Source organism: Protopterus annectens, chromosome 8.part0 (assembly GCF_019279795.1).
Source record: "Protopterus annectens isolate FY-2018-M chromosome 8.part0, PAN1.0, whole genome shotgun sequence".
Lineage (NCBI taxonomy): Eukaryota > Metazoa > Chordata > Ceratodontiformes > Protopteridae > Protopterus > Protopterus annectens.
In genome coordinates, this window is record NC_056741.1 from 992,415,548 (window position 1) to 992,442,671 (window position 27,124).

The 27,124-nt window shown below is 39.1% G+C and overlaps 1 protein-coding gene across 1 annotated transcript in view; it reads left to right on the forward strand.

The window, feature by feature from the left end:
• LOC122809191 (sialic acid-binding Ig-like lectin 14) overlaps positions 1 to 27,124 on the forward strand; it is a 1,573,173-nt gene that overhangs the window by 839,864 nt on the left and 706,185 nt on the right. Inside the window, exon 3 of the mRNA XM_044080499.1 lies at positions 15,407 to 15,775. Coding sequence (XP_043936434.1) covers positions 15,407 to 15,775 — 369 coding nt within the window. The remainder of the gene's footprint in view (positions 1 to 15,406; positions 15,776 to 27,124) is intronic.

Sequence of the window (27,124 nt, forward strand, 5' to 3'; positions counted from 1 at the left end):
TTTGGCAATAGTGTGGATTTTCTGAATGGCAGGAAGTTTGAAATTCACTTTTCTGTCATTATTTTATGACTTCAGTCCTCAATTATTTGTAAATAATTTGCCAGAAAACCAAATTGTCATGAAGGAACATGACAAAAATTTGAGGCAGAATTCTGGACATTCTGCAAAAATGTATAGAGTTGAAAGGCATGCATTATGCAGCAGATGTGCACAATGATTAACTAAGTGTACAAGCATGTGAGATAGAGTTGTTTGCATGTAGGTAAGCTGTGTGCAAATGCAAGCCACATTGCTAATATCTGATAGTTACTATTATGTAATATATATAACTGCTACTATACACCAGTCCCATCTGTACTCCAGGCTGGGCTTTCCTAATGGTTAAGAGCAGTAATTGAATGTATCGGCTTTCTGTTGCTGGCAGTCAATTCTATGTAATCTGTTTTTTCTCTATTTCTACAATGCTGCATTTCACGCAAACTAGATCAGCCTTCTCAAAAATGTTTTCTGGACATGGTGCAGCACATAAATGTGGAATTAAAAGAAGACAAAGAGGAAAAACAGCAAAACTAAGAAACACATAACCAAAGTCTGTAAAAGCGAACTACCACCTGATAGTACATATCCCAAATTTCTACATATGTCAGGATTTGAACCCTCACACCAATAGAGCTTTAGAAAACAGGACGGGTGCCTTCATCTTCATTCCTTCACAAGCAGCTTGGCAGCATAGATCTGGGGTCATTCTTACAGACCAACTGCATATGAATGTACACTGCTATCAAACCATCAGCTGTATTTTGTACATTTAATTCCCTTTATTATATGCGGACATAGAGCATTTAATAATCACACAACCTGTCATCATTACGCTTACAAATATACAGCTCTGTCTTACATTTCTGTGATCCTTGGTCATTCATCAGTTACCTGCAGTGTGTAAGTCATTCTTTGATAATTGGCCTTAAAATGTGAGAGGATAATAAACTTGCAGCAAACAAACATATACTGTTGCTGTGGGGGTAGCATAGTTGTGTTGCTGTTATGGCAGGAACAAGGATACACTGTTCTTTTGGGGTGAGGGAACAAGACACAATTACTGTTGTGACACAAACAAGTCTGAAGTCAGAAATTGCAATGTCTATCCTCACTTTCTAACTTTTCTCTTGAATGATTTACCAGTACGAAGGTATGGTTCTACACTGAGGCCATGCAGTGAACATCAGTATTCTGCAGAGATTTGACTGTATGAATGTTTCATGTCTGAGGCCTACTAAATACAAATAGACACATATTAGTTAAAGAGTTGTCTGTAGTCAAATGTTAAGGTACTTCCTGTACAAATACCCCATTATATACTTGCTTAATGTACCAAATTAAGAAATACAAGGATAAGTCATATTATTATTGAAGAATAGAGTCTAGGTTCCAGACTTACATTGCAAATGCAGCAGTTGACACACCTTTAGTTAAAGACTGACTCTGTTTGAGTCAAGCAGTACACAGCCAATACATGGGTAGCTAAAGGTTGTGTAAGTTGCCTGGCATCAATTTTAATATATGTATATGAGTAGTAGAATGGTATTAAATCTCAAAGTGGTCAGTGAATACACTATGCATTATCTCTTAACCAAAGCAAAGGCATACTGAGCAGACTTACATCTTCCTAGAGGGACAACAGCTGGTGGTTCCTCCTACGAGTCCTCCTTTGACTGTGGCTGTGGTGACCTAGGCATTGGCAGGGGGATGTGTGGCCCTTCCCCTTGCAGATCCTGCTGCAGTTGTTTCTGCAGGATCAGATTGTGGAGCATACCACATACTGTGAATATCTGTGTACATGTGCATTGATTATACTGCAGAGCTCCACCAGATGTATCTAGGCACAGGAATCATGACTTCAGCAGTCCAAACACATGTTCTATGATGTTTCTAGTTTCAGCGTGTGCCTCATTATGGCATTCTTCCATGGGTGTGTGTGTGTGTGTGTGTGTGTGTGTGTGTGTGTGTGTGTGTGTGTCTGTGTGCACTTCTGATGGGTGTCATCATCCATGGCTCCAGGGTGTAGTCAGCAGCCCCCAGTAAATGGCCCTGTGGGATGTCCCCCTAACAAACATCTGGTGCAGCTGGGAATCATGATAAATGCCAGGGTTGCCAGCAAACACATTTGAGATAATTCCCTGTGCATCACACATGACTTGCCAGTTAATGGAGTGGTATCTCTTGACGTTAATGCAGATTCTACTCTGCTCACCAGGTGGTGCCTTGATGTGTACATGAGTGCAATCTATGGCACTCAGTACTTCAGGGTAGTGCGCTGCATGGTAGATGTGTTGCATATTGCTGGCTCTCCTAAGAAGTAGAGGGAAGACATATGTGCTCACTTGCATGTATGAGGATAGCATCCAGGAACTGGTGGACGATCCGAGATGCTGATGCTTGTGACACACCCATCATGTCCCCAGGAGGTCTTTGAAAAGCACCTGTAGCTAATATAATAAGGGTTACACATACCTTAGTTTCCACTGGTATGGGTTCCTTTCAGTTGACTCTGGCTCTGACTTGAAGGCGGCAGACCTCACAGAGTTCTTGTAATGTACCCCTGTCTGCCCTGTAGTAGTCCACAATCTCTAGCTCATGTAGCACCTGGAAAGTTATCCTGTGCCTTAACACTCTTCTCCTTCTCTGCCTAGGCTTATTGTCATCAGCACCCACAGCATTGGCTTCAGCCTATAGCACATACAGATGTAGAATAGCTGCAGTAGCCACTAGCATTGTCTCAGTTAAAATGTCCTTATCTCTACTCCAATGGTATTGAAGTATTGAGGAAAATAAGAATGTAGGCTACATGGATACTTTATACATTTGTTGGCTAGGCCCACCTTGTGGGATTGGCTAATTAACATGCAATTCACCTGATTAGGCTATAAGTAAACTGAATTTAACACAACTGCTAAGCAGTCAGTAGTGCACTATGTGCACCATCACCCAGCTCCATGCACCATCGCATAAATAAGGTAAGCATAAGCAAAATTCATATTTATTTCTCTGTTGTTATGATATCTCATAACCATGGCACATAAAAAGTGAAGGAAAGGTTGCATATCCTATACTCAAACACAGGACCATTGATACTGTAGCCCTATACATACAAGTGCTGCCACAGGAATAATTACATGAGAAGCACACTAAAACCTTTCATTATTCTGTTTCCCATGAGTGTGCTAAGTACACCATTGTACAAACAAAGTAAACAAAAATAAATAAAAATTATGTACATCAAAGATGACATATTTAAAAACAAAATTGAATGGATAATTTAGAACTTGTGAACTGTGCACAGCTTACATGCTCTTTCACCCTTCACAGGCCTATATGTACACTTTACTAAATGTAACCTGACACAACCCCTGATGTCATCACTCACTGTTGACATCCATTGTAAACAAAAACACTGTGGTAGTGCCTACACAAAGTGAACATCCTTACATGGTTAGTGTTTTTTGGGATTCAACAAGTCTACTGAATTTTGACCTCATTTGCATCCTCACCGTGTTGACTACCTGGAATCTACATGGATAATTACTGTGTAAGCAGGGAAACTGCATGGGTGCACAATGTTATAAACACAAGGCAAGGTATTACCTTGCCTATATATGTGATACATACTACATATGCTTACAGTACATTATAATACACTCTTTCATGAGGTTTAAAGATTTTAGCAGCCTGCATTATATACGTATATAGTCTTCATTTAGGAATAGGGAGCAAAGGTGCATTTATGTCATGGCAGTTAAGAAGGAATTTTTTATTTGGTGACTGACTTTGTATTTTATTTTATTTATTTATTTACATTTGTTGACTTGGAGTGTCCGACTGGACGTAGGTCCATTTTCAGTGGAGGCCCGGGGAGAAAAGCTCCACAGTTAAAATATACAGACAGTAGTTACACTGGATTTACATAGCAATTAACAATTTGATCAACATAGCAGTTAACAATTACAAACATACTTACAGATGAAGAATATAGTACATCAGTAGACAACTAGAATCTTTATCATCTGCGAAGTACACAACAGACATTAACAATTGTTACAATAAGAAGTCCCTGCTGTATAATAAGTAGTTAGGCTTATGAGCATCCAAACTTGCTATAACTAAGGTAGTTAGTGGGGTGGAAAGAAAAGTAGTGGGTGGATGGGATGGGTGATATTAGAGGGGTGGGGGGGTTGCAAGGGCATAGCCAGCATGTTTTTAGGTGTGCTTTTAGTAAAGTTTTGAAGTGGGTGCATGATGGTATGGAGGTAATTGTGGGTGGAAGGAGTTCCATAATTTGGCTATGGCACAAGAGAATATTGCTTCTCCAGCAGAGTTATTGGCTTTAGTGACCTGTAAGCGATTTTTGTTGCTGGATCTTAGTGGTCTGGTGGTGCGATAGGGTTGGAGTAGATTCTGGAAGGATGGGACTTTTAGTGGATGGTTTACTAGTTTGTGGGCGAGTATGAGTTGATACCATTGAAGAGGTGAGAAGTTCAAGTCAACCCAGTGCAGGAAGTGAGAGACAGTGGTGACTATTGTAGGATGCCCCTGTGGTGAATTTGGTGATTTTGTGTTAGCAGGTCTCGAGCTTGTTTAGATCACATTGCCTTAGGTTGGTATATATATTGGAGAGGCATAAAGTAAAGTGGAGATAAGGTGGGAATTCGCTACTGAAATCTTTGCTGCTTTGGTGAGAAGTTGCTTATTTCTGTATAATGCTCCTAGTTTTTTGTGGACTTTTTTATGGTCATGGATATGTGAATGTCAAATTTTAGTTTACTGTCTATTTTCACTCCTAACAATCTGGTGTGTTTTGTTGGGTGTATAGTGGTGTTGTCTTTTGCTGTGATGTTAAAGTGAGAGTTGTTTTGAGCATGTTTGGTGGGTTGGAAGATGAGTAGTTTAGTTTTGTTTGGGTTGAGTATTAATTGGACATCGGATAACCATGTTTTAACAGAGGAAAAGGCTTCCTGTGTGACTTTTTTCAGTTTGGGTAGGCACTGTGCTGAGCAGATAATGGTTGAGTCATCTGCGTATTGTATGAGTGTGCCATGTTTGGTGGCAGAGACTAGATTATTGGTGAAAATAGAGAAGAGTAGGGGTCCAAGGATGGATCCTTGGGGAACCCCTATAGAGACAAGTAGTTGGGGAGATATGTCATTCTGCCATACAATGGATTGTTGGCGGTCAGACAGGTAACTCTGAATCCAGTTGGTGACTGGTTGAAAGAAGGATAGGTTATTGAGGACAGAAATGAGTTGTTTGTATGGGACCATGTCAAGTGCTTTAGATAGGTCTAGGAAAGTAGCAGAGGAGAGATAGCCATTGTTTTTATGCTGAAGGAGTAAAGGAGAGTAAGGCAGTGATGGTGCTATGGTTTGGCCGGAAACCATGCTGAGTATTGGAAATTAGGTTGTTAGTAAGGAGATAGTATGAGACCTGAGAGTGAATGCATCTCTAAAGTATTTTGGAGAGTGGACAGAGAATAGCTATAGGGCAGTAATTGGTTAGTTCTATGGAGGGGCCGCCTTTGTGGAGAGGAATTATATGTGATACTTTCCATAGTGTGGGAATGTAACTTTCTGACAGAGATTGGTTAATCAAGATGGATACTGGATAGGTTAGAGCATCAGCTGCAATTTGTAGGTATTCACTTGGGAGGTTGTCTGCTGCTAATTTGGTGGGCTTAAGTTTAGTTAAGAGTTTTTTATGCTGGAGGTAGGAACAGGAGAAAAAGAGAAGACGGTGGAGAGATTACACTAGTTGAAGGTGTGAGTTGGAGGGGAGGGGGTTGTGTTGTCTAGCTAGTGATAGTATGGTTTGTGTGAAGTGTGCATTGAATGAGGTAGCAATATTTTCCGAGGAGTGAGGGATGTTAGGAGAAGGGGTACTGACTTTACCTGGGTGGAGGATGGAGTTTATGGAGGACTAGAATTCTGTGGGGTTGTGTTGGGAGGACTCTAGGGTAGACTGGTAGTATTGGAATTTGTCCTGTTTTATTAGCCTTTTGACTCTATTGCATAGATCTAGGAATTTCTGTCTAGTTGAGGGAGTTCTGGTTTTGTGCCAGTGCTCCCAGGCTTTATCCCTGTTTTTCATTTCTGACTTAGTGGTTTTCTGTAGCCATGGGGAGAGTTGTGCTTTGGTTCTGGAAAGTCTTATGGGGGCGTGGTAATTAAGGATGCTCAGGAAGGTAGTATTAAAAAATTCAACTGCGTCATCAAGACTGAGGTACTTTAGAGGATGCCAGTTACATTCTTTGAGGGATGAGATGAATGTGAGTGGGTTAAAGTTTCGTTTTTTACGTATTTGATGGTAGATGACAGGTTTAGCTTGGTATAGGTTTTTTTTTTTGAGTAGGAATGTTGGGGAGTGATCACTGAGGTTATCTGATAAGCAGCCTGCTATATATGACTGGGGGCTCTTACTGACTAGTATCCAATCCAGGGTAGTGTGCACGTTGGAGTTTTTTTTTTTATCCTGGTTGGTAATTGGACTAGTTGGGTGAAGCCATGCAGGTTTAGATGATGGGTTGGATGGTTGCCAGAACAGGATTGCCAGTCAATATTGAAATCACCTAAAATTATAGTTTCTTGGGGGAGATGGTGGGTAGACCAGCTGAGAAGGTTTTCCAGTGGAGGGAAGTTTTGGCCAGGTGGAAAGTAGCATCCAATTATGTTGATGGTTTTGTTTTGGTTTATTTTGAGGTTGGTATATATTATTTCTTCATTGCCTATTTGTGGAGCTGATGATTTTAAGATCTGGATGTTTAGATGCTGTTTAAATATTATAGCTATACCGCCTCCTTTCTTGTTTAGCCAGTCTACTCTCAGTATGCCGTAACCGGTAGGGAGTATTTACTCACTGGTAATGTGAGCTTTTAGCCAGGTTTCTGTCAGGATGACTATATCTGGGGAGTACAAGTCTATGGTAGCATGGAGTTCATGGACCTTGTTGGATATACTTCTAATATTTACGCTTAATAGAAGTAAGTCACTTGGCTTCCTATTGGCTGTGATTTGGGAGAAGTTGTGGTTTCTAGTCTGATAATGAGGAGTGGGGTTGAAGAAGGTGGGGCCAGGGTTGGGGTGGATGTCTCCACTTAGGGCTAGTTTTGATATGCATGAGCTTATTCGTTTTCTCAGTTTGTTAATGTGTTTGTTTATTAGGGAAACTTTTTGATTGTGTTCTGTGGGTAATAGGTATCATGGGAGGGTTACTATATTAAGTTGTAGGGATGCTTTTTGTTTGAGTAATATAGTTGATAGAATATGTGGGGGTGCATAGGGATGGTACTTGAGTTGGTGGGAGGGGAGCTGAGTGAGGGTGAGACATGAGTGGTGGTGTGAGTAGTAGTGCAGTGGCAGTGGTTGACTAGGGGAATGATGGAGTTTTGGTAGGATGTAAGATGTGCAAGGAGAGTGCATGCAGTGAGCATAGGTATGGTATGCTTATACATGTTAGCTGAGGAGGAGTGATAGTAGTGGGAAGATGGAGGAGGTAGTGTTGGGTTTAGTGCCGTGGTTGGCTGTTGGAAAGATGGGAGGGGTTTGTGTGTGTAATAAAGGTAGGACCACTGGGGGTGGGAGGAAATTGGGGGCAGGGTGGGGAGCAAAGCAGGCAGAGACCCTGTTAGTTGCTCTTATGAGGGGGATGGCAACAATCAGGTAACAGAATAAACTGATAAAAGAAAATATGATAGTGAATGTGGAGACTCTGGTAGGTACCCTGTATTTCCGCAAACTATCAGTTAGCTGTGCCCCAGTTCAGGCAGTTTTAGTAAGGTTTATGGCAGGGCTGAGCATAAAGTGCTCAAAGGGTGGTTGTAGTTTTAAAAATGGTGCCTGCCACAGGTAATATTTATTAACTTTGGGATTGGCTTAAGGTAATAAACAGGAAAGGGGGAGGGGGAGAACAAGGGTGTGAGCAGGCGGTTCTTTTGTACTGCTGCTGATGAGCCAAGATCAAGCAAAGACAAGTTTGTGTTTAAGAAACAATCAGAATTGACCAAGGACTGCTCTGAAGCTGTAAGTCATTTCTTAACCATTTCTCAGGTGGAAAAACAGGATAATCTTGTATCAATAGGCAACTGTGGTCTCAATTTAAATTAACATACAGTATTTTGATCAGTTATGGATACTATTTGCTAAAAGAAGGGAATAAAAGAGAAAATGGAAGATGAGTGTGTGTGTGTGTGTGGGGGGGGGCTGCTTACAAGCCAAAGCAGAGTAATTTCTAGGGGATAATGAATATTAGCTCAAACAGGTAAACACATACTCAAAGTTAACTTTAGCTGTTTGTGGTGTAGCATCCACAATGTTTAATTGGGGCATAATATGTGTGGTGTTGCATGTTAGAGTCAGTTCTATACAAATTTAAGAGCTTTTAGTTGCTCGTGTTTCCATGTAGCTTCCTTTATTCAGAAAGTTTCCAAGTACACACCCAACACAAACATGGAGTCTACACAGTTTGATTACAGGTTGGTGGATCACTCTACTGTTTGCTTCACTCATATAAAATTCAGCTACTTATGCTGACATTTGCATGCCACAAAAGTTTACATGTTTGGGTGTGAGTGCATGCTGCTGCACGGAGTTTAACTTTTTGCAGTCATGTATGCATCAAGCAGCCATGTACACATGGTAAAAATTACCATGTATGCTTTATTTAATTCCCACCATGAATTATGCACTTAGTGCAGATATATTAGAAAAGAACCATATATTCAAAGTTTCTGAAAGAGAGGCCTTTTTTGTTGTGGTGTAACATGCAAAATGTGTTTTCTGTGAGTAATTTTACATGGGTAAACCACTAGAAAAGTAAGCAGGAACACTGTTATGCTATAAACAAAATGCAGACATTTCGTAATGCTTTACTTAAACACACTGAAACATATTGTTGTTCTAAGAAATTTGTTTTTGCTTTATTAGAGTCTGTTAAGCTTGGAATCATTAGAATAGAAAAAAAAATGTTTGTCAATTATCATTGACTACCTGGAATCCTCCCAGATAAAATGAGTATAATATTATTAGAAGAGCTTAAAACTTAAGGTGAAATGTTTTAATTTGAAACATACAAGTCATCTGACTTATATGGACATTTTATGAAAACGTCTTTGCCTATTTATTTTTGAAGAAATCATGAATTAATATTGATGAAAATTCTTAACTTTTGTTAAATTTTAACTGGATTTTAAACACATCCAGTGCACGTGTTTTAATTTTGGTTAATTTATGCATCATAAGTATGGTCACTTGTAATACATTTTTCGTGTGTTAGAATTCAAGTGTGTCATACCTCTCAAGTTTACCCCATTATGAGGAATATTTTTCATTCTGAGTCTTAAAATTTCCATGTTCCTCACAGTTCCATATTGGCAGACTCTGCCATGCATTTTGTTAAGAATTTTTTTAATTGACAGCCATAGCAAATAATACTCAGTGATATTGATTCAACAACAGAATGTTTTGTAAACATAAAGTTAAACATTTTATTCATCCTGTGAGCCTCTTACCAGAAGTTATTAGTAAGCTGTTAGCAAGTGTTTCAAATTTTGCCCATTTTATTCCACATTATGAGAGGTAGTGCTTTATATTTTGGAGAAGAAAGAATGAGAGGTTTGGAGAAGGAAGAATGAGAGGTATGAAGAGTGTATCGAACAGATACACGTGAAATTTATTTGCATATACTTCCTCTATTTTTTCTATCATTTACTATTTTCTTGGCTGGATTTTTATTTATTCTCTAAAGTTATTTGTGAAAAAAAAATCAGTCCTCTATCCTCCTTCCCCAAATACCTATTCATGGTTTTTGGTGATGTACGAGTGCCGTGTATGTCTGTTTGCTCCTGCTTTATGAAACTCACAACAATTTGAAGGTGCACAAACATTTCATCTGACTAGCAAGTCTAAAGAAATAAAACAAAAAAACAAAATAAAACTTTATAACTGAACTGCATTAAAATGCCAGCACCAGACGTAAAAAGGACATCGCTAAGACACTAGATCTAGTGGCTCCAATTAGTCCCCTTCATACTAATGTGTATACACCTTTCATCTGACTAGCAAGTCTAAAGAAAACAAAAAAACAAAGAAAACTTTATAACTGAACTGCATTAAAGTGCTAGCACCAGACGTAAAAAGGACATCACTAAGCCACTGAGTCTAGTGGCTCTAATTAGTCCCCTTCATACTAATGTATGTTGCTTTATCGGCCATTGAGTTATACTAAAAACTAAAATAAAATTGTACTAAAAACTGCTTTATATAGCAGCTCCCTTATACAAAACCAAAATGGCAAAATATAGTTTCTATTCTTTAAGCAGTCTTGCTGCCCTCAGCATATACCCACTAATCTTAATCTCCCAACCAATTTTATCTTTCTGGACACCCTGCAAAAATACTTTTATCTCTGTCCTATTTCATCTAACTCGTTGCAGTTTTTCTTTTATACCCATTCCTACTACCCAAATGTCAGACACCTTTAAGGCTATTTTCAAAACACCCTCTATCTAGTAAAATTACTTACTGATTATTTTTTATTGCTTTGAGCAACAATGATCAGGTCTATCCTGCTCTGTTCCCCTACCATACCCCCAATTCCCACCCAACCCCCCTAATTCTTAATGTAAAAGCACAAGACAACAATGTCCCTAACAATCAATCCAATCAATTTTATCTATAGCCTATGTACACCTTTTTTCATAATCTTCAGTTTCTCTTACCCATATACATAACATAACATAACATAACTTAACATTAACATAACATAACATAACATAACATAACATAACATAACATAACATAACATAAAGACCCCATCACAAAAGCTTACATAGTCTATAAAAAGAAAAAACACTATGCTTATCCATAAATCAATCAATATGTTACTACTGCATACATTCCTTCTAATCCTTCTTACCACAATTTAGAAATTAACTGTACTTACTCTCCCACACCATTTTCCAACACTAAAACAAACAACATTCCCAATCTCATTGCAATATCAGCACACGTATACAACAACTCCGTCACAGAACTATTCTCACTCAGATACTTTCACATACATACATCCTCACACTTTCTATGCAAATTGGCAAAATTACTACCTAAACTCCCACACTTATTTCTTTTCAAAATATCTTACTCAAACAGAGCAGTGATATACATCGAAACCCAGGTCCCCAACTCACATAACACATACTACACCCACAGCAAAATATTAGCACAAAAAATATCACTATACCACCACGCAGTAACTCTGACCTTCCTTTCATTAATATGAATCTTAAAAGCATCCTTAACAAAGACCAAGAATTCCACACTACCCTGAAGTTTTACTCCCCTGATATTGTAGTAATAACCAAGACCTGGTTAAATCCCCATGTCAGTAATACATAAATCCCAACTACTGGTTAAAACATTCATAGACTCGACAAGAATCATAAACATGGCAGCAGCATAGCTATTATCTATAAACACACACTAACTCTGGAACACTTGACATACACCCCCCCTCCCAACATAGAAAACTCTAAACTACTAATCACCTGCCTCAAACTAAACATTAACAAAAGCACTGTGACCATAGCAACTTATATTCCCCCTCATAACAATGCTTCCTTAATTGAAAATATCCTTTTCTGATCATCCTCCACATATAGCCAAGAAACAATCATCTTATGAGATTTTAACCTTGAATGGCTCACTTGCACCTCTGACAACCCAACAAACTTCATGCAATTCTATGGCTTCTCCCAAATAATTTCCTCCACTATTGGAATAGATATACACAGTAACAAACATTCCATCCTGGATTGGACACTCACAAACAATCCTGACTTATATCACGACTATGAGTGCCTTCCAGACACACCCAGTAACCACATGCCAACCTACCTCCTCAGACAAAAAATAATTCCCACTAAGAATGCCTCATATAAATATATTCGTATTAAAAAGAACTTTCCCCCAAAAACCTTTAATACCCTACTAAAATACTGTGACTGGTCCCCTTTAAAACACCTACAGTTAGGTGATCTGTTAAATACTTCAACAATAAATTCCTCGATATCCTCAAGAACTTGGGCCTCCTCAGAAAAACCCATGTAAAATCAAAACCCATCCTCTTGTTTATCTAAAGAAACTGAACTACTTAGGAAACAATCAGACAAAGCCTGGTCTCTTTATCACTCAAACACAAAACAAACCTCTCGCTAATATTTCCATCAATTAGAAACTCGGTCAAAAAACAAATTACATATGGCAAAAGAAAATACCACATGACTATAGAACAAAAACATTTCAACAACGCAATAAAATTCTGTGCCACCAATAACAATCTTAAATCCTGGACAAGGCACTCTCGGACATCATGAAATCCATTGCTACCCAGTTCAACCAACACTTTACCAAATCAATACTCTTATTACTAAAAAAGGATACTAATGAACTCCTAATTCTTCCCACCTATTCTGCCCATCATCTGAAGTCTTTCACGATCATACTATTTCAAACTAATTATATAAAAAAAATTCCTTTACAAACTAAAATCCACATCACTCACAGCAGACCTTCTCCCCAATGATTTCCTTAAAATGCCATCAGACGTCATCTTTTATCCTGTCTCCATACTAATAAACTGATCCATTACTGAGCAACATATCCCCAAACCTTGGAAAATCTCATGTATCATTCCCTTGCATAAAGGCGGCCCCTCTACAGACTTTACAAACTACAGACCAATTGCTATCCTCCCCTCCTGAACTACAGACCAATTGCTATCCTCCCCTCCTGTCCAAAATACTCAAGAAATGCATACATTCTCAACTACTGCCCTATCTTATAAACAATAACATTCTTTTTAACTCTCAACATAGTTTTAGGCCAAAACATAGTACCACAGCTGCTCTTATAAGTTTCACAAGCACAGTTAACCAACATAGAAACAACAGTCAATTAGTATCCTGAATATTCCTGTACATGTCTGAGGCCTTTTTATACAGTGTCTCATCAAAAACTTCTTAATGAACTAGCCTCCTTAAATCTTTCCCAATCAGCCATCTCATGGTTTCATAGCTATTTGATTAACAGCCATCAAGAGGTCAAATGGTAAAAATGAGATCTCATCCCTACCCCAGTCCCTGTTGGAGTCCCACAAGGATCAATACTCGGTCCCCTACTCTTGACAGTCTTTACCAATAAATTCAGTTCTGCTAGCAACTTAGCCACCATTGTACAGTATGCATATAACTCCTCCCTCATCTGTGCAGTCTCTTCCCTCCCTCAACTCCTATACAAAACATAAAAATATTTTACAGATATAGAACAATATCTTATTAAAAAACATCTAATTATAAACCCTAGCAAGACTAAACTAATGCTACTCTCTAACAACAAAGCTAATTTCCCTGTTATCATCCACTCCTCAAACAACACCAAACCTGAGCCTGTAGCACAGACCAAACTATTAGGCATCACTATTGATGACTGCCTAAAATATGACGTACACATACAGTATCTCAAACTATAAAAAAGGTTTACATCAAACTTGGCTCCTTATACAGGGCTAAGCAATTCCTCACTTAAACCTCCAGGCAGTCTAGAGCCAAAACATCCCTACTTCCCACACTGCTATACATCTCCCCATTTTTACAAACCTTGGAAAAACAGAATTAAAGAAACTGGAAGGTTGTTACAATAAAATTGAAAGGTTTACCACTAACCTGTCAAAAAGATCACTTCACTGTTCAGCTCTACAAGAGCTAAAAATGGTTAGAATTACCATATCTTTTATCTTTCAACCAACTAACCATCACCCAGTCCATTATTCACCAGAACTGTCCCACATTTGCAAACATGATTTACCCTCACCGCAGTAACAGAACATTGCGATCATCCAACAAACTCCTACTAAAGGTAGCCAAATGTAACAATAACTTCAGTGATTCCTTGTACTCCAGACACATATCAAAAATCTGGAACTCTACCCCATCAACAAATAGTCAACAGTACCAGCACTCACAAGTTCAATCTTCTCTTCAAGGAACACCTAATCAGAAATTGGCTTTGCTCTTGCTCTACCCCAGAATGATATATCTCACTTCAAAACTTATACCCCATCTTGCAATGATTTTGTCTTCTCTTCCTCATAAAGCCCTACCTCCTCTTCTTAATAACCTTTCTTTAGAATTTCTCCTTTTCTTTCTCTTACACATTGCAGTTAAACCCTGCATACATGCATTTTTTATCTTTCTCTTTTGGAAACACAACTGACAAAGATGTTAGTGTTCAACAATTCAGTTTTTCTTTGTCTATGGCAAACATGTCACTTTGTTCATTTTTACAGTACAATGTGTACATACAGTATTGTTAATATTTTTTACTTTTGAGGATCTTTTTTACTGGGATTCTACAAACATTGATTTTTGGTTACTGTTCTACATGAATATAATATGTTGTAAAAATGTGTTTTTATCCTTGAATACACTGAAGCTTTTCTCCCCAGCTCTCTGCTAAAAGCGGGAATCCTGGCCCAGTCAGGCATTCCCTGTAAACAAACGTAAAATAAAATAAATAAATAATAAAGCTGAACTGTGGCATAAAGCAATCCTCCATGGGGATGACAATGTTAAGCTGTTTATACAGGATCTATAGCATAACAAAGGAATAAAAATATTACACATTATATAGACAGAGTTAACTTTCAAATGCCAGACAAATTATATTGACAAAGTTAATTTTCAAATGCCTGTTATTAAGTTTATGATCCCTAAGGACTTGACATTTCATGCTATATTTATGAAATATAAAATCACAAATGATATGGCATATTTCTAGTTTTAGGATCCAATTTCATCTGAAGGCTCCATGTTGTTTAAAAGCAATACATTTGACAATATGTACTGCAAGTTTATAGCTGTTTAGATCTCTGATTTAAAAGAAAACAAACTCGTCATTTTCAAAATTCTAAAGCATTGTGAATACTCAGACAGGGAGGAAGTAGTTTAAAATTGCCACATTTGATTCCTTTGGCATTCAAATATTAATGTCACGCATTCTGGAGCTATATTTAAGGTAAAATTGATGTAAATCTTTGTATCTAAGACATTTCATTATCCAGAATGCTCTCTTCTCACAAAGTGCCCAATTCTCTTTCATGCCTCACAATTTTATGTCCTTCTTCATTGACCAGAAGAAATACAGTATAGTGCGTAGCAAGGTAACTAATAACCATGTCATTTAATGCTTTTCTGCCTGATGCTTTCATAGTGACAAAGGAAGTGACAGATGCAAATAAATGTCTTATACTATACTAAAGAAAATTATTTCAGAGCTAAGTCTGATATCTCAATATTTTTTCTTTGTAGTTCTAATCCAAAATGTGACCTGTGAATGGAATGCATACAGCTCACAAGCATTAACTGGAATTCAAGGATCATGTGTTGTTATACCATGTACATTTAATTACCCTGGTCAGCAAAAGCAATCCGATGACATTACTACAATTTGGTTTAAAGATGGGATTAATGTTGGAAACAAAATTTATGACAGCAGAATGGATAATAATTCAGAAGGCTATAAGTACCTTCTCGTTGGAGATGTCGGACAGAAGAATTGCTCTTTCAAAATTAATAGACTCAATTCCACAGATAAAGGCAATTATTATCTAAGGGTAGAAATTAAAAATCTTGATAAATATACCTATGCAAATAACTTCACTACTATTGCCATCACTGGTAAGAATTTATCATGTTTAATGTTTTAAAATTGTTTCATAAAATATTACTTTTAGATTTATTGTAATATTCCACTGAACTTTGATACTTGAAAAAATATTAAAATTCTTACTAAGATCTGTCGTTAGTTTGCAAATAGCTAACTGACAACAAATATTAGATTATGAAATCCATCATCCCATTGTGTGATTATCTGCTTTCCTGACTTTTGAGTAATCTCATATTTGGAATATATAAAGCTTTAGGGCTTGGAAGGGAAGGGGTTCTCTCCACTGTTAAAAATAAAAGCTGTTGTTGGAGGTAATGTGCTTGTTGGTACGTGTGTATGTGGTATGAGACTGTATGAATGTAGATTTTGAGGTTGTAGTTCACACAAGTATTGATAAAACTGAAGTTACACCAGGGAAGGGTATATGCCCTTTCCCCAATGTTGTTTGACCTCAGAGTTGGCATATATAATTATGGGGGGAGGGGTGCAGAGGAGCTTGGGCCGCTGCAAAAACATTGAGTCGGGATGTATTTTCTGTTTAGGTATTTTTGACTGTCAATATTTTGAACATTAGATATTTTGTACATTAGTATTTTTGCTGTCAATATTTATGTTATTCAGGCAATTGTCATATACCCATATACAGATGTGTGTGGGTGTGCGTGTGTGTGCATGTGTGTGCATGTGTGCGCGTGTGTGTGCGTGTGTGCGCGTGTGTGCGTGTGTGTGTGTGTGTGTGTGTGTGTGTGTGTGTGTGTGTGTGTGTGTGTGTGTGTGTGTGTGTGTGTGTGTGTGTGTGTAAACAAATTTGGAATAAAAGATGTGTCAGTCACTATGCATGACTAATTATTTGTTAGTCAAGCCTACATCTCTCCCAAAAACAAATTAAACAATGGAAACTCAGCAAGTACTACGATATTTGTTTTTTTTTACTTTACTTTAGGATTATATTTATGCACATTGTTCCATGCATAAAAAATGCATGAATCATAGTAATTCATTTCAGTGTTCAAAGCTGATACATTTTGCTCTTGGCCAAAATGTTAATTCTCATCAATGTTGTGGATTCATACCTAATATCCTTATTGTCAATAAGCTATGAGGAGGGTCAATTGCTACAAGTTTTTACCCATTCTGGACGGTTGTTTCCAAGTTGCTTATCAGCTTGGTATAGCTTGGGAACCCAGGAACATTCCTCCTTTTTAATCAATAGTTTTACCTTTGAGTGCTCTATAGTACCTGCTGAAACTTACAGAAAATGTAAGCCTTTTGGTTTTATGAGAGAGCATACAAGTGTCACTTCCTTCAGCAAGGTGAACTTGACCAAAATCTTAGCCCAGTAATAAGGATTTTTAGGCATCATGCATAATAAACAGTGTGTGAAAATGTTTCATCTGCTTTGGGTCATTAGTCATGGTTTGCAAGATGGCTATGGGAGATGCAGGTATTCTTCCTGTAATGTCTACCCTTCAAGAACAGTATTTATTTTTGCTGACTCAGTCCATGACAGTTGAGATGTTGTGGGTAATGTCATCATTACAATAAATTTGTCATTTATCTCTTTGCCCTGGGTTGACCTGAACTGTGACCCACATCACATAAAGCCATACTGTTTAGTTAATTCACATCATGCCTAGTTTTAGAAGGTGTGTATACCCTATGTTATGATACTTTATATCCCATAGTGTACTTCTGCTTATACTGTTCTCCATAGTGAGAAAATGTCAGTTTTTATCCTGTTCCTCAGATAAATATTCCATTCTTCTACTGCATGGCCAGCTTATATACCAATAATATTTTGTTATGTATATGGCTAAGATAGTAACTAATTTTAGTTATATGTAATGGATGATATTACATTTTCTCTAAACGATATTGAAGTAACCTTATATATCTCAAGAGCCTCCTTTGGATCTAGCATATCTGAAAGTCTGCAAAGCTATTTTCAAATTTCATTGGGCTATGACTGTTAAGAAAACTGTAGCTCTGAGACATGAGGATTTTGCATTTGCGCTCTTCATGAAATAGCCCTGTTCAAATTTAGAATATTGTGTAGCACACAGACACCTTGCGACTGGTGATAAACTGATTTCCTACTCATGAAAGACAAAAAATAAACTGTTGTTCTGAAGAGAAGCAAGAAAAAAAGAACATTTTGACTATTGTTGCATGCAGAAATGCTTTCACAGGAAAAATGGAGCTAAAAAGCACCAAAGATTAAAGTTACATGAGGCACTGTTCTTTTTAACCTGATGGATTTCATGCTATATCTCTGGGTGAAATTGTATAATTTTATTAGTAAGTACTAGACAATTAGTCTACAGATATTTGTATTAATATCTAACAGACCATATCCAAAACCTTCCTCCATCCTGAATGAGTACAACACAAGGTAAACCAGGAAACTTTTAGGGTTGCCACCCATTTATCAGGTTTTACCATGAAGGTGACAAGGATGCTAATCTGCATGTCATGGAGTGAAGTTCTGCTAGTGGTGGGGGATATGCTGGAAAATATATCAACATATCTTGTTTAACTATTGAAGAAGGCTTTGTTCCTTTATTCAGGTATTTGAGGAATTGTAGGAAACCATAAGCTGTAAATAACATCCTGAAGTTCTGAAAAATATATTCCTAACAGGAGAAGGCCCAACAATGAGTCATGTGATAAACCAATGGATTTTTTTTTACTTTCGGAAATGACACCTTTGACTCTAATCACATGGGTTCTATCAGACAATCAGGTAGCTACCTACTACGCAGCATATTAATTTGTATTCAGATTTACAAGTCTGTCAATAATGGCTGCATGGAAAATAGTCTCAAAGGTCTTGGCCAGGTTCAGATATGCTTTATGCACTGCATAACTGCTATACACAGCCTTAGTGACTTTTTCAAATAAATTATTTAGTTAATAAAGCAGACTTTACCTTTGACAAAGCTGAATTGAGGTTATAGGGTTAACAAGTTTTTAATATCCAGATTAATAATATCTGGGATTATACATTCTATAGCTTTACATGTGAGGCCATTCACTCCTATGGGTATATATTTACAAGGGTACATGGCCGGGTCATCATTAAGCAGCACTATCACAACAGCCATTTTCCAGACTTCAAAAACATATCCAGCGGAGGTTCTCAGATTAAAGAGGCAAAGTAAGGATACAGATAAGCCATATCTGGTACTAATAGTCAGGCAACTTGGTATGTCATTAGGTTCAAAGGATAAGGCGAGCTGACCTTTTGAAAGGGCTGAGAGGATTTGTTCCACAGAATTATTCGAGGTGTCTGGGACTGTAGAATCTGTGGAATTGCTATAACTGTTGGAATAAAACTTACACTATGCATGTTAGCTAGCATGTTATCTTTTTCCTTGGACTCACAGTGTGCAGTATCATTGTGGACTACCTCACTTGCTGGTATAAGTAAAGAAAGATCTGTTGCTATTTTTGGCTTCAGTAACTATTTTAAGTTCATATTCATAATAATTCTCTGATGTTTTTTAATACACTGCTTAGGTTTGCTCCTATGATAGGTAGAATGAGATCTCTTATACATTTTAAGCATTATTTTTCTTATTATATAATGTATTTATTCAGTCACCAAGACTGTGCATTACTGAAGACTGAAGACAAACAGATGGGAATGGGAATTAATGCCCCAAAAAATGCTGTCTAGATATTAAATTTTTCACATCCCTGCCTTTCTGCTTCATGCCTTCCAGAAGCCCCAGTTCCCCTTGTCTCCTGCTGGATCTTCCAGCTCCTCTTTCTATCCCCAGACTTTTTTTTCAATTCTGAGGGCCAGACGAGACTTTGAGGATATCCTTAGGGCCTGTGCTGATGACTGTTTCTGTCAGGAAGACATTAAGGACCTACCCTCATTTCCCCACTTCTCCCTACATTTGTCTACAGAGTCCAAAAGCTTCTCCTCTCTATGGATCATGATTCCTATCTGGAAGCACCTCAAAGTCTCAACAGCTTTGTGAAAATCTAATTCAAAGCAGCTCAGCAAATTTTCTTAATCTGACCCAACATAAAACAACTTTTCAGACTTGATAATTCTTTTTAACTTTGAATAATGTAATTATTTTCATGTGAACCCATTTTAGTCTTTATTCAGCTAATATTGGAATACTCTTAGTTAATTATCAGAAAATCAAAAATTATACAGTGGATACAAAAAATATACATTTTCTGAACCATATTGGGCAGATTTAAAAGGTGACACCTCTTGGTAACTATTTCCGATTCTGAGACAACTCTACCAAGGTACTTTATAATAAATAAGGGCAGAATCACTGTGGGTTGTCTGTTCAGGTATATTAAATTCAAATGAGGTATACTTACTTTCTGAAGACTGAAGAAATGCAGATGGGAGTGCTAATCAATGACAAAAATGCTGCCTGGATATTCTGTGGCATCTTCCATTTTAACAGCATAACTGTGCATTGCAGTGCTTGTGAAAGCATTATTATTATGATTACAAGGAAGGTCCTACAGGATTTCTAAAATTGCAAGGATATTGTTAATGCATGACTACTTCATGTGTTGTGTGGCATGCTTATGTAACTACTAAATTGGAAGCTTTAACTGAAACAGTTTGGGCTTGTTTTGGGGCTACATCTGTTCTTCTACCCAGTAGTTTGAGACCTGGCTTAAATCTTTTGGAGAGAGATACTTTAAACGAAAAAAAAATGATGGTGGATTGCTTTAGGCATTTTATGAAAGCTGGTAAAAGTCGTACACTTTTTGTAATGGACACTGAAAGATTTGCCCCGGGATTCATGAAGCATGCGCCAGGCGGTATAATGCCAAATATGGCTGCCAAGTGATTCTGGTATGATCCAATTCCATGTGCACTACCAGCGTACACCAGATCTGCGCAGCCCTCGGCTTAGGTATGCTAATCACCCCATGCACGTGCCACACCATGCAAATGAAGGTACATAGCGATTCATGAAGTGGTGCAGACATAGCGTAAGCTCACAGAAATGTAAACCAAAAAACACGGTTTACATTTTTCCAAACAGAATATCGGAGCTATGAAAGCGGACCAGACTCATGTATTTCAAAGTTAACATATGCCAATGGCTAAATATACAGCCAATGGCATAAGAAAAGATGCACAACACCTAAAAAACATTTAATGTCATGTCCACAGTAATGCAAAGTACAACCGCAGGGCATGTGTGCGCAAATGGGAACACAAAGAAAATATATGCAACTGTCATAAAATCGCAATGCAATACAAATCATGATTTCACCATAGTACTCAATGGTATGCATGGTACACCACAACCAAGCTGCAAGGGTGCTAAGGGTCTGTGACAGTTTTCAGTGCGGTAACTAGGAATTAGTAGTCAATGCCATGCAAATGAGGCAAGTAATAGTGATCGCAAATGTCCTGCCGGACTAAGGATGTACCATACGGTGCAGCGCTACAACACCGAGGAGTGGTTTAGAGGTATACATGACATCAGCAGTGGAGTGTGCCACCATAGCTGTAAGCACATTGGAGCAATGCAAATCTGGCCTGGCCATTGCTAAGCAAAACCGCAGGACAGGGGCGGGGAGGTAGGTATAGCATCGTTTAGCTGAGAGCACATATGGTGCCCGAAAGCGCATGTGTATGGGGATGAAAACGTGCCCGAAACCCAGTTAGAGGATGCAGGCGCCATGTACCATAGCTCAAACAGGAAGGTCAGGGGAAGAAAATAAGGAAATGCCACAGTAGGGTAATTGGAGTACAACTCTGCAATTAACACCTATAAACTCACAGCGGGCAATTGACGGCAGGTGACAAGTCTGCTCGCTGAAACCTGCAAAACAGGATAGGGGAAGTGTCAGATTGCAAAGAAAAGAGAACTGTCATTGCAGAGCAAAGCAAACCTGCAGTAGACTGGCCATAGAACACATTACGCAAGATAAGCCAGGTTTAGGAAAGTACAAATGAAAGCAGGCTGCTGGATGCATGCCAGAAAATGGGAAGTTAAACGTTAAGAAATGTAAAGGGAAGGGCAAGAGGTAATCCACGGCAGCCAAATGTAATTCAAGGCCAAAGGCACCACAATATTAGTAGCTGTCGTAAAACACATAAGATACCCTGTAGCTACGATTGTACATACACACCCTATGACATCATCAGTGTTCACAGCACAATAGTATAAAGTGTGAAAGCACCTCAAACACACCTGTGTATTCCCAAACACTGCACCATTGGTGTAAACAGATGGGGAACTTTTACAATGTACATGTTGGGAGCTGCCATAGCTGTGATTCATCACCATGTGTTAGAGACTAAAAGTGTTGTGGAGGATGATGCTGACAACCACCGCAGGCCCCGGAGGAGGAGAAGAGTGCTCAGACCAAGGGTAACCTACCAGGAGCTACATGATCTAGAGATAGTAGAGCATTACAGGGTGGACAGGGACGTCTTACAGCAAATAGTGGAGCTGTGCCGGCCATGCCTGAGATCCAGAAATAACAGAGGGGAACCCATCCCAGTGGACACGAAGGTATGTGTAAGCTTGCGAATACTAGCCGCATGTACCTTTCAAAGGCCAACTTGAGATATAATGGGGATCTCACAGGCATCAGCATCCAGGGTATTACACCAGTTCCTGGATGCCATGTTACCACATGCCAATGAGCATATATACTTCCTCCGAACTCAGGAGGAGTTGGCCAGCAATATTCATCTCTTCCACCATGTGGCACACTACCCGGAGGTACGGGGTATGATAGACTGCACGCATATACATATCAAGTCACCAACCGGTAAGCATGGTAGGCGCTGCATAAACTACAAGGGATACCACTCCATCAACTGCCAGGTTGTGTGCAATGCCCAGGGCATTATCATGGATGTGTGTGCTGGCAGCCCTGGAAGTTACCATGACTCCCACATCTGGCATGCCTCACATCTGTATCAGGTATTTGTCAGGGGGGACATCCCACATGGCCACCATGTGGGGGATGCTGGCTATGCACTGGAGCCATGGATGATGACTCCCATCAGAAATGCACACACACACACACATGTAAGAACACCATAATGAGGCACATGCACAAACCAGAATCATCATAGAGCATGTGTTTGGGATGCTGAAATCATAGTTCCATTGCTTGGACGTATCTGGTAGAGCCTTGCAGTACTCTCCAGGCACGTGTGCCCACATCTTCATAGTATGTGCCATGCTACATAATATGATTCTGCAGAAACAGCTGCAGCAGGGACATAATGGTGAAGGCCCTCACAACCCACCGCAATTGCCAAGGCCATTACAGGCACAGAGGGATTCAGACCACGAACACCCTGTGCCAGTACCAGTAGGCAGACAAAGGCATGCCCAATATGCCTATGCCTTGGCAAAGAGGGAACGTATGGCACATACTCTGACAGTGTAGGCCCCTATGGACTGACACACCTCTCCACCTGCACACACAGTAAAATGGATGGCACACACACATGTCCACCTGTAAATTGTAATGTATAGGTGGCCTACTGTGTGAATCCTACATAGGCAACCCTCAACCATTGCACACACAACAACTATTGGAACAAGTAATGTCAACACCTGAACAGTACACGCACCTATCAGCATATGTTGGTACTGTATGTATAGGTTTCTAGGTACATCGGTAGGTACACACCTGATTGTCAGAAGCCATTCATCAATCGAGGCAAACAGTGTCTGCTGTCACCACCACATCAAATAACCAACTGTCCCTCAGTGGAGCAGAGCCAATTGCAGGATCCATGTGTGTAATCACTGTTCCCCACACACTCTGCATGGATTCCCTGGTGTGTTAATGAGGGGCTCCATACAGTGTAATCATGGATGTAGTGGCAAAGCATGGAGTGTACCCATGACAGGTATCTGTCACCCCAGCATGCTCCACCTATGGTTGTGTGAAGGTGTAGCACATTATAGTGTGTGGCTCACTGTCACATACATTCCCAGTGCTGGAGCACATCAATTAAACATCGCTTGAACATACCATTAATAGGTTTCATCCATATGTAAACTAACTGAGTTACCCATTTGATTGTAATATGGAGTAGCAGCCATAGCACAGTCCACATACAAAACGCCATAACACATGTACAAATCCCAGATGCCCAAGTGGTAAATGCACTGACTGTCGTGCATGTTCCCAGTACCACGTCCTGCAAGGAATGTTACGTAATCCCGAAGGCACAAATAATGGATGTTGGATGCAGGTCATCAGATCAGGTTTAGCACATGTTAGCGGGAATATGCATTGCCCAGTGCTGGTAAGCATCGTTTAAACATAACTATACAGATATCCACGAAACAGGGCTAAGCTTCTCTGAATATCACGCAGATCACAGTCAATGATGTCCAGAACAGGTGAAACTAGCATTATTCACCCCTGTACTAATAGTGCCTGCTCTGAAGGGTAAAACAACCACTGCCAGGAGTAGGACACGCAATCATGTACACAATCACCTAACACTAAGCTACCCAAGATGTACCAACGGCAGGTGTGTAATGTGACAGGTTCAAACACAAACGTGCGGAGTCCAGGAAGCAGTATACACTGACATGTACACAATGAAAGGTGTATTCTCACTCTCACTCTCTCTCTCATATATATATATATATATATATATATATATATATATATATATATAGATATATATATATATTAGAGATAGAAAGGGTGATAGAGATATATGTTGATATATATGGATTCACCTATATCTGCAAATATATAGATAGGTCAATGACATGTACACAACCATGGAGGTCAAAATAAATAGGATACTGCCAACTATGGAATGTGTCACATACCGACACGCGTAATCACAAGGCTTAAAGACCAAAAGAACACAGTACCAGAACACTGGAACCACGTGTAATATTACCACGATATTAAGGGACATTTAGTTATCACTGCCGGTGTTGCGGTCCACGTAGGTACCGTGTTCAACTGTGTTTGTGATTGCTGTAGTCTGTGTATGTGTGTGTTGAGGGTGCCGTGTGCGTTTCCATGGAACTGTAATGTGTGTGTGTGTGTGTGTGTGTGTGTGTGTGTGTGTGTGTGTGTGTGTGTGTGTGTGTGTGTGTGTGTTTGTTTGCATCATGTGTCTGTTAGTGCTAACTCGGAGGTAGATCATTACGGTAGGTGTGGTTATAGCTGGCCGTAGGCATACGGTTACCACCTGTCCCACTTTAAGAGGGACAGCCCCTCCCTAGGCAGTTGTGTCCTGACAAAAAATAGTAAAAATGGCAAATGTCCAAGATTGTAGGACATAATTATGTCCCATATATTATGTAATAGTTGCATTAAATAGTTATGCCTGTATCTACAAAACGTAAATGTTACATGAAACATGATAAGTAGCTAAAGTGCTACAAGAATAAGTATGTATTCAGGATAAAAGTATGTTCTATCCTGTGTACCAACTGTGGGTATGTGTCGGCCTGTAAACACTGATGTGTGTCCTGCAAATGTCCCACTATGGCCATTTGAAAAGGTGGCAACCCATGCCAAAGAGGTTCAGTCACCAACACAACTGCAATGAGTGCAAATATCTGTGACAGAAATACACGAGACAGCTGTCATTTAGCAACATTCCTTTACATATCGCTGTATTTCCAGAGGTATGGAAGTATCAACCTCTCCTGCATACTATATAGAAACCAATTAACAATGGCTCAATGTATAAGCCCGTAACAACCATAGTTCAGTCTACTAACTGATAGGTCTTCAATTAGGGAAGGAGCCCACACACATATATGGAATATGTAGAAATGCAGTCCCCACAAACCTGTATATGCTATGCACACCCACCTACATCTCCCCCACACCCGAAACAATTGCAATACAGACTGTAATAACATCACAAACATCCACTCACTCAATTACATCTGCAGAAGCGTTAACATACCTTGTGAAAGACACATTTGTAAAGGCGCCATGTGAAATTGTAGCTGTTGTATAATGAAACAAACGGCGATGTTACAGGTTTTGTTTGCAATAGTCCCTTATCAGACAGTTGAGATGACAGGTACACTCACATGTAGAACCACATACTCTAGTCGTCACACACAATCCACGGGGGACATGAATTCAAACTATCCATGTCTCTACAAATAGCAGTTGCAATTCCTCACAACAAAACACATACAGGCCATCTCCTCGAAGGTAGGGCAAAAGGGCAATGCCCAAGGGGTGAATTAAATTATACCCCACTGTTGCTGCATAATTGGTGAATGGAGTAGCTGCACAGCTGATGTGCATGTAATAATTTACTCAGGAACACCAATTGGCAGCAGGAAACCACATGTTACAGGTATCGACATATATAAGGATGACTTGCCATACATTCAAACCGTATGCTCATACCATAGAACCGTTTAAACAGTAAAGGTGTAAGAGAGATATTTACGAATATTCGGAACGCTAACAAGGTATGTAGAACACTCAATATGTTAGTGTATGTAGAGCCTGTTTTATATTAATTAAAAGTGTATGCAATGCATAAAGTGGGAAAAGGTATCATGTATCGATGTCTTTTTGAGCATAATAATGCTTGCAGAAATTGTGTGTCCTGCTGTGGGCCACAAGGTAAACATCACATACACCACAAGGGATGTTACATGAGGGCTTTAAACAGAACAATTCCACACCACCCACCATCAGTGGTAAGGTATGTCCAACAAGTACGTGCCATAGCAGGGGATAGTATATGTTGATATACTGTCACAGTAGGCATGTGCATGGGCATATAATGACAATAACATGCCTAAGGTGGTCCTGTTGTGCAAGTATGCTTTGCATTATGGGATAATGTGTAAAATATGTGTAATGTCCAGTATTGTAGGTAGACATGTCAGATATTCTACACAGCATAACTGTTATATCATGCCAACAAAACTTATCGTCTATTGGCATGTACAATACACAATAACAGGATACATATGGCTTGTAGTCACAGGACACTATAACAGCATGATAGCTAATCGAAATAGAAGAGCTACTCAATTAACCATGCACAAAGGACATGCAATAACTTCACAGGTTCAAAGTAAGGTACTATGCTGTCTGGCAAGTCTATGTTTAAGCCTAACTACAGTGGTTACACCGGCGGAACCTCTCTAGGGTAGTGTCCTGTCTATGAACAGCAGAGCCAAGTGTTACCTGCACCTCAGTACAGTACAACCACTGCAGTGATCCCTGGTGTATCAGTGTGACTGCCTACAGAGTCACCTATGACTGGTGTTTTGGGTATGTTATAACACCCTATTGGCTGTAGTTGATGGGCACACAAGAGTCTGTGGGCTATAAGTAATTGTTGTTGTGTTTTGTAATGGGGCTGCCTCTTG